We start from the raw sequence: 9,772 nt of genomic DNA, 5'->3' as shown, positions 1-9,772 counted from the left end.
TATATATATATATATATATATATATGTACAAATATATATCCCTATATATATTTACATATGTATGTATGTATAATTTATATGTCAAGCTCAAGTGTGTTTATTGGTCTATTTGCATTGTTATCTCTTTCTCTCTCTCTTACTCTCTGTCTCTCTCTCTCTTATTCTCTCTCTCCCTTATTCTCTCTCTCTCTCTCTCTACACACACACATATGTGTGTGTGTGTGTGTGCGTGTACAGAGAGAGAAAAAGAGACAGATATAATTATACAAATAAACCAATAAACACACTTGGGTTTGAAGAAATGCCAGCCAAGTGCTTTGGGATGTGAAACCCAGGGTAATCCCATAGACCGGTCATAATTATCTTTATCTAATTACTCTACTGCTCTACAACTTAGAATGTTCTTCTCTTACGGATTTATGATTTTCTGATTATATATATATATATAAAAATGGGACAAGAACGCAAAACATCGAGACAGTTAGGTGATACAAAAAAGGGACAACAAAACATCCAGACAGACAGATGATACAAAGAAAACAAGGACAGGTCATTCGGAGTTTTCTTTCCTCAGTCGAGTTCCAGATTATCTTTGCAACTTCGGCTGGTTATACTCAAGATTGCTCCAATCTGGCCGGCCCCAAGGAAAAACTAAGCTAAGAGCACTAGATTCCTTAGAAGAAAGCAGTGAATATGTATGAAAACAAGGAAGAAAAAAAATGGAGAAATGGTACACAAATACAAATAACAAGACATCAACAAAGGATGAATTACATTAAACTGGCGTGTGTGGAAGTAAAGCATTATGGCAGGGACATAAGATTGACAGGCACAGGGAGGAATATAGATGTTGCACGGATGGTAGTCGAACCAAGAAAGAAAGGTCAGGCTTGGCTAAACACCGGCTACGTGGGGAGAGAAGAGAGAGAGGTAGAGACAGAGAGACAAAAGAATTAAGGAGGGGTGAGAAAAAAATGAGAGGGACAGAGTGAAGTGAAAGAGGAGGGAAGGTGAGCATGAAGAGAAGGCCAAGAAATGTGAGAGAGAGGGAATAAAAGAACGAAGAGTGGAAAGAACGAAGTAAGTGTGAAGGGGCTGATAGAAAGAAGAAAGAATGAAAGAATAGAAAGAATAATAGAGTTGTACAAAATTTAGATATATACATATATACTTACATATAAGAGACCAAAGTGTATGTACGCCACTATATTTTTATATATAAAAAAATACAAAAATGAGACAAAAACACAAAACATCCAGACAGTTAGGTGATACAAAAAAGGGACAACAAAATATCCAGACAGACGATGCAAAGAAAACAAGGACGGGTCATTCGGAGTTTTCTTTCCTCAGTTGAGTTCCATCTCTGTTGACATGTTAATACAAGTGTACACACGGTGCCTACAGGCATAAGTATGCACGTGTGTATTTGCATGTGTTTATGTATGTGTCAATGTGTAAGTATACACATAATATTACTATGTATGTGTGTATAAGCATATATATGTGTGCATGTGTATGTGTGGTTACATATGATTTGTGTGTATACATATATGTATGTCCATATGTATGTACTTTTGTATAGGTATATATATGTATGCATGTGTATGTACATATATATATACATATATGTATTTGTATACACACATACACACACACACACAAATATATATATATATATGTATGTATGTATATGTATATATATATATATTTTTATATATATATATTTTTATATATATATATATATATATATATATATATGTATGTATAAACATACACATATATATAAAGATATGCATGTATGCATGTATATATATATATATATATATATGGGCATGGCTCTTTGGTAAGAAGCTTGCTTCCCAATCACATGGTTCTGGGTTCAGTCCCACCTCATGGCACCTTGGGCTAGTGTCTTCTACTATATCCTAGGACCAGCCAAAGCCTTGTGAATAGATTTGGTGACAGAAACTGAAAGAAGCCTGTCGTATATGTGTGTGTGTGTGTGTGTGTGTGTGTGTGTGTGTGTATACATATGTTTGTGTGTCTGTATTTGTCCCCCCACTATCGCTTGACAACCAATGTTGGTGTGTTTACACCCCCATAACTTAGCAGTCCGGCAAAACAGACTGATAGAATAAGTACTAAGCTTTCAAAGAATAAGTCCTGGGGTCAATTTGTTCAACTAAAGGCAGTGCTCCAGCATGGCTGCAATCAAAAGACTGAAACCAATAAAAGAATAAAATATATATATATGTACACACACACATGCATACATATATATACTTATATAAAAGGACATACATCTGGACATACATATATGTATACACACGATTAATATGTAAACATACACATACATATATGTCCTTATACACACATACATAGTAAGTATTATGCGTATACTCACATAATGACACATACATAAGCACATGCAAATACACACGTGTATACTTATGCCCGTATACATTCTTGTGTACACTTGTGTGTATTGGTACTCCGTCGCTTACGACGTCGAGGGTTCCAGTTGATCCGATCAACGGAACAGCCTGCTCGTGAAATTAACGTGCAAGTGGCTGAGCACTCCACAGACACGTGTACCCTTAACGTAGTTCTCGGGGAGATTCAGTGTGACACAGTGTGACAAGGCTGACCCTTTGAATTACAGGCACAACAGAAACAGAAAGTAAGAGTGAGAGAAAGTTGTGGGGAAAGAGTACAGCAGGGTTCGCCACCATCCCCTGCCAGAGCCTTGTGGTGCTTTAGGTGTTTTCGCTCAATAAACACTCACAGCGCCCGGTCTGGGAATCGAAACCGCGATCCTATGACCGCAAGTCCACTGCCCTAACCACTGAGCCATTGCGCCTCCACTGTGTACACTTATAGTCACATGTCAATAGACATTAAATATTGATACATTCAACTGCAACATTCAAACAAGTATAAGTGCAATGCACACACAAACACACACACACACACATGAAGACACATTGCATAAAACACACAGATAAATACACACACACAAATTTTACTGCAACTCTTTTCATTCACAATTCCTTGCTCAAAATTCATTGGCAGGAACTCCAGGACACACCATTCATATCAAGAAGTTTGTCAATTGTTTAGTGACGGTCCTCCAAGATCAATTCATGAATTTCCATGATGTCTTCATTCATTCGGGGAGGTCGACGGTTGCCCTGGACAAGGTTAGTCTTCAAGCAACAAGCAACCATTCCTAAAGCATGAAAACCACTCGTAAAACCACCTCGAGGAGTTTTAGTCAAACAAATCAACTCCAGGACTCATTTTTGAACCTAGTACTTATTCTATGAAAATCTTTTGCTGAACTGCTAAGTTACGGAGACAAAACACACCAACATCAGTTGTCAAGCAGAGATGGAGAAACAAACACAGACACAAAGACATATACACATAGATATACACACATACACACATACTCATATATATATACAATGGGTTTCTTTTAGTTTCCATCTATCAAATCCACCCGCAAGGCTTTAGTCGGCCTGAGGCTATGGTAGAAGACACTTGCCCAAAGTGTCTGCAATGGTGGTGGTGATAGTAGTAGTAGTAGTAGTAGTAGTAGTAGTAGTAACTGTGTATTGTCTTTGATCTCATATAAGTGACAATAGCTACAAGAATGTTGTCTTGCCTAAGATATATAACACCAGGCTAGTAATCTGACTGAGTTTGTCAACTTACAGATATCAGCCACCATAGTTTATGTAGCCTATATTTTATATCACAAAGTAAGACAGAACGATTATGACTTAGGGAAAATTCTAAGGATTAAAAAAAACATTAGATTAAAAAGAAAGTTAACAAGTGAATAAAAGCAGCTGTCTAATTTATGTATTTGCATGAATTTTGTATAAATTTACCAAATTCTGGTGAAAATAAAATTAGAATTATGTTCTGCATTTTGAGTTTGTTTAAAGATCTTTCATCAAACTTTGTAATTCATCACATTAAGCCTTTAGCAATTTAATTCTTAACTGAATAAAGTACTTTTTTTATTAAAACAATTGTTATAATTTCATAAATAAAATACTTGTTCCTTCTCATTGATATTTCTGCATCATCAGGTATTTTCTGCTCTCGGTAGGTTGAATACCATGGATCTAATGCTATCCAACTTTACCTATAGATGTGCACCTGGGTAAGGATTCAATCCCTTCCATGGTGGCTGGTGGACCACAGCTAGATTTGACCTCTTTAATACAAAGAACCAGAACAAAGACCACTAAGTATCCCATTCAGCACTCTAATGATTCTGCCAGTCTGCCACACTGATTGGTACTTTATCAACCCTGAAAGGAAGAAAGACAAAGTTGACCTCAGTGTGATTCGAACTTAGAACACAAAGAGCTGGAATAAATACTGCAAGAAATCCATTTAAGGAACTGCTATTCTTTAGTCTTTTAGCCCATGTCAATCATTGTCAACAAGTCATCCTTACATTGACATCTGCAATTGATGAGTTATAAGTCACTACCTAAAACTATTTGAATTTTTTTTTTTAATTCTGGAAATAATTGCACTGTTAAAATTAAATACCTGGTATAGCTCTTCCAATCTACCTTCAGAGGGTCTCTGAACTGGTGCATGACGTTGAAGGATAGATTTTTGCTGAGCAAGAATCCACCTTCTGTTTTTCTTTACAGGTTTTTCACTTTTCACTGATGTATCCTTGACAGGTGGAAACGTCATTGAGTGATGGAACTCAGGGCCATAAGTATATAATGTGTTCTTGTCCTAAAATAGGAAATAAAAATAATGTATTCTACTCTTTATCAACTTCCTTTCTTATCCCTTCACCTCTTTATCTCTCACCTCATCTTTCTATCTCTCACTCACCATTTCTATCTTCCACATGAATATAAATATACAAATATGAAACTATTTAAGCAACAAGTTGTGACCAAAACATAACAGGACAGCCAGAATTGAAATACAGACAAATTGCACAATGAAGTTCAAAGAATCAATGGTAAATTTATTTCAATTTATCTCAATATGTGAAATTTTTTATTGAGTCCATAATAACAAATAACAGTGATAGAAGACAAAGCAGTCCACAGCAGGATTCAACACCAGATTCTAGGGGAATGAAAGTGAATACTGTAAAAGATTTTAGTTTAACTTTATATCATTTTTGCCTACTTGACAGCCTCAGGCTTTGGATAAATAATACAGTACAGGAGGCATTAACCTGTCATTAGTGTATTTCAGCTGAAATACACTGCCTTTGTTGCAATTAATAATCAATACAATGAAGAATTTAGTAAAATAATTTTGTCATTAATGACCTGTTTGTTACCAGATTTCTATTGAAATATGCTGTCTTTGTTTTAATTGATTTTGTAAATAATGAAGAATTTGTCATTATTAATCAGGTGTTTGGAACAAATTAATATCAAATTTTGATGAAAGGTTAAAATTTAGATCAGTGTGGTCAAAGAATTGGGGTAATCTCAGGGAGGCTGGTATCAAAAGAGTTGATCATCTTCTATCCATAAGCATATTATATTTGAACTCATCAACTTGCATGAAATAGCAACAAAATCTCCCTCATATCATACCCTACAAAATTCAAGTGCTAAGTATAAAATCTTTGATGAAATACTTAACCATAGTTCAATAAAAAAAATATTTTATTAGAGTTCTATTTGACCAGGGCTGACCTGGGGCAAAACAACTGAAATACACTTCAGTTATAGTGCTCCCACTAATTACCATATTCTCATTTCATTGAATTTATTTACACCCAAATAGGGTTAACTAACTGCAGTTAAGTGTTTTTTCCAGAAACACAGAGCTATACCAAGGAAAATATAGAAAACCTCCAAGACCTTGGCTTGTTGGCTAAGACCCTATAGTGTTAGGTTAATTACAGTCAGTGGCGGCTTGTGTATAGGCACTGCAGAACTGCAGCACCCACTATTTCCACTCGATATTATCGATAACATTCAATATAATGAGTCCTTTTTTCTTTAATTCTTTCTTTATAATTGTACATTATATAATCCTTAAGTTTAATATTAGTAGCCATCCCCTAGTTTATGAAAAAAATACAAAAATCCTTGTACAGAACTGTGCGCTTCTCAGTTCCAGCAATGCAGTGTTTGGCTGTTGTGCACATCCTCACATGTCCAAGATAGGAAGCTGCATGCTAGGGAAAGAGAGCACTGTGTTTCACATAGTGCTGACCCTGGTGTGCTGGTGAAAGGTAGTGTTTCTTTTTGACTTCGCATGTGTTGTGCTTAAAAATGTGTCTATATTCTTGAATGTGATGAAGTGTAGAATTGGATTATTATCCTGCTTCCAGCTACAATGTTCTGCCAGGATTTGCAAAATAGGGCAGATTTTACCCCCTTATTTTGTGATTTAGGGGAGATTTTTGAAAAACAAGATGGGAATTCACAACAGTGTTCAGTGAACATATTAAATACACTATCTGGCAGTGGCTAAAATGCAAACCGATCAAGTTTATGTATAAATTTTCTTTTTATATGTTTGTTTCCATTTACACAATATTAAAACAATGGCTAAACATTTTCTGATGCAGCACCCCAATTAATTTTATCTACAAGCCACCACTGGTTACAGTACATGATCCCATACTGCTAGTCAGCTTTTTACTACATTTACCTCCAGTAGAATTACAAGATACATCTTACCAATGTATTCACTAGTTCCCGTTTAGCTAACTCTATTGAGTTAAAAGTACAAATTGAATAGTTCTGCATCTCTGCAAGTGGTTGCTTGAGTTCCACCATCTTCTGAGGCACTGCATTCATTCTGTTTTCTTCACTTTGAAGATGTACCATTTTCTGAAAATAAACATATAAACATATAATTTTTGTTTTTTGTGAACACCGATAAGTTGTTTCTGTTTTGGCTATTCATTTATTTATTGTGCTCCAGGATTTTTGAAATAGCTACTAATTTTCGTTAGAAATTATCTCACTTGAATGCTATCAAACTATGACCTACTTGACAGAGAAAGAAGAGAAATATTCATAATTACCATTTTGCATTCCTCTGAGCAAAATATTCATCTTTTTTTTTAAATCTAAACTAAAAAGGTACTGTAATTTCAGCATTCCCAGGACCCTTCAGACTGAGGAATAGGAATGAGTTAGATTAATGTATAAATTAGTCTTAACAATTTAATGTTCAGACCACTGAGAGTTAACAACAAATAATTATGTGATGAATAAAAGCAAAAAAAAAATTTGGTCAATAGATAGTGTACTATTTTCAACTTTTTAGTAAGAACAGCATACAACTTTCAATCTTAGTCTGAGTTGATGTGGAAAGTCTAACTTTGACCATATTTGTTGAAGTAATGATGAAAGAATAACTAAGTAAATATAAAATATTATATATTTGTTAAAACAGAAAAGAAAATGTTTCAGAAATAAAATGTGCTACTATTACAAGAAAATAATAATTAAGTTTATTTTAACATATTTTGTGCATAGTGCATTTGTAAGTCAACTAGGAATGAATACTCTGTGAGGAAAAAAATTATGTTATGACAATGAATTTTTATTTCCATGATACAAATTATTCCTACTTCAGCAACAAAGTATATCATTAATTGTAATGTAATGAAATAAATCACTAAATACATGTATAAAACATAGTGCATTTGTTGGTATTATTATAGATAAATCATGAGGTAGTGAACTGGCAGAATTGTTATTACACCAGGCAAAATACTTTGCTGCATTTTGTCCATCTTCATGTTCAAATTCCACTGAGGTTGACTTTGCTTTTTAGGGTTAATAAAATAAGTACCAGTTGAATACTGGGGTCGATGTAATCAACTAATCCCCTCCCCTGAAATTACTGGCCTTCTACCAAAACTTGAAAGCAATATTAAAAATAAATCATAATGCAGCAAGCTGGCAAAATTGTTAGCATGCCAGGAAAAATGCTTAGTGGCATTTTGTCCTTCTTTACGTTCTGAGTTCAAATGCTGCCAAGGTTGACTTTGCCTTTCATTCTTTTCGAGTTCATAAAATAAGTACCAGTTGAGCACTGGAGTTAATGTAATGAACTAACCCTTCTCCTAAAATTACTGGCCTTGTACCAAAATTTGAAACCAATATTATAGATATATCAATATACAAAATTATTCCAAGTTAAAATGTACAACAATTAATTATTACTACTAAAAGAAATTGGTAGCTAGAGAAAATTACTTACAACATTATGTTTTATAAAGTTGGCTATTTTATGGCGCTCATCTTTTTTCATCTGTGGGCAAGATTCCATTGGAATTGGTACAGCATCCTCTTTTATATCAACTTCAATATCCTCTTTATCAGCCAGATTAGCCATTGCTATTGAAGACATATATATTCCATAATATTTAGGAAAAAAATGCTTACACTTCCCTCTCATACACACACAAACCTTACTACACATGCACACACACAAAGTCATATTTCCCAGAAAACATACAATATTGGTACGTTTATGTATTTGTCTTGCAAGATGCCTGATGTGAAATCATCTACTGAAACAGATATTGTTATATTTGGGGAGGGTCATGTGCTTTTTTTTTTCTTCTTGCCAAATAACCACATGCACTATATACTCATTCTTCACTTCAGCTTTATTGTTATTCTTATTTTAGTGTTCTTTGTCTGGAAATCTTTCATCATTGAAGAGATCACAATGTGTGTGGCGAAAGATTTCAGACAAAGGATACTAAAACAAGAATAATAATAATAAGGCCGAAGTGAAGAATGCATATATAGTGTATGTGGTTATTTGGTTAAAACAAAAATATCCCAAAATATAACAATATGATATTGGCTTTATTGATAAATTCTTACGCGTCCAATATTAGCACAGCAGATTACCAAACTACTTATCAAATTCCTAAAACATCTAATTATGATTCCTCCACTTATTCTTAATTATTCTCTATTTATTCTTAATTAAAAAAAAAGAATTAAAATCAAATTATCCTCACCCTCAGTTTTAATGTATTCTGGTGTGAAGGAGGCAAATACATTAGTCAGAGATCGTATCATCTCTGCATCAGGAAAACATTTATGGTATACAGCATCCATCAGCCTGTTGCATCTAATCAACTGTAAAATAAACGTATATATATATATATATATATACACACACACACACACACACACACACACACACACACATATATATATATACATAAATACATATATGTATGTATGTATGTATGTATGTATGTATGTGTAAGTGTGCATATGTGTGAATCTGTGCGTGTGTGTGTGTGTATAGATATATCACTGTATCACTGTATGGAACTGAGTATTGGTTGTCTTTATGCACCACTGATCACAACATACTTCCTTACATAGTTGTAGGTTTTGAATAATACCAGCCCACTGACTAGGTAGGCCAATGTGTGTGCATGCATGTGTGTGTGTGTGAGTGAGCATGTGTGTGTGTGTGTGCATGTGTGTGTATGCGTGTGTGTACGTGTGTGTGTGTGTGTGTGTGCATGCATGTATTCTTTGTTCTTTTACTTGTTTCAGTCATTTGACTGAGGCCATGCTGAATCACTGCCTTAATGAGTTTTAGTCAAGGCCTAGTACTTATTCTGTCAGGTTTAGGTTTTTCAGATGTACAGCCCCCTAAAAATCCCCTGCGTATTATACTCAAGGGCAGACTATACTCGAGAATTTATGGTATACACACACACACACACACACACACACACACACATATATATATATATATATAT

General features: G+C 34.4%; 1 protein-coding gene across 4 annotated transcripts in view; it reads right to left on the bottom strand.

Annotated features, from left to right (window-relative positions):
• The window catches only part of LOC106878961 (uncharacterized), an 80,045-nt gene that overhangs the window by 6,125 nt on the left and 64,148 nt on the right, over positions 1-9,772 (bottom strand). For 2 of the 4 annotated variants that reach the window (XM_014928338.2, XM_052971744.1), the window contains 4 exons: positions 9,011-9,131; positions 8,236-8,372; positions 6,699-6,851; positions 4,576-4,773 (listed from right to left, as the gene is read on the bottom strand). In XM_014928338.2, the coding sequence (XP_014783824.1) occupies positions 4,576-4,773; positions 6,699-6,851; positions 8,236-8,372; positions 9,011-9,131 (609 nt within the window). Of the gene's footprint in view, positions 1-3,848; positions 4,329-4,575; positions 4,774-6,698; positions 6,852-8,235; positions 8,373-9,010; positions 9,132-9,772 lie in introns of those variants that run through there. The other 2 variants (XR_008265194.1, XM_052971745.1) reach the window with 2 other exon arrangements.

Source organism: Octopus bimaculoides, chromosome 11, assembly GCF_001194135.2.
Source record: "Octopus bimaculoides isolate UCB-OBI-ISO-001 chromosome 11, ASM119413v2, whole genome shotgun sequence".
Classification (NCBI taxonomy): Eukaryota; Metazoa; Mollusca; class Cephalopoda; order Octopoda; family Octopodidae; genus Octopus; species Octopus bimaculoides.
This window is presented reverse-complemented; position numbering and strand designations above follow the sequence as displayed.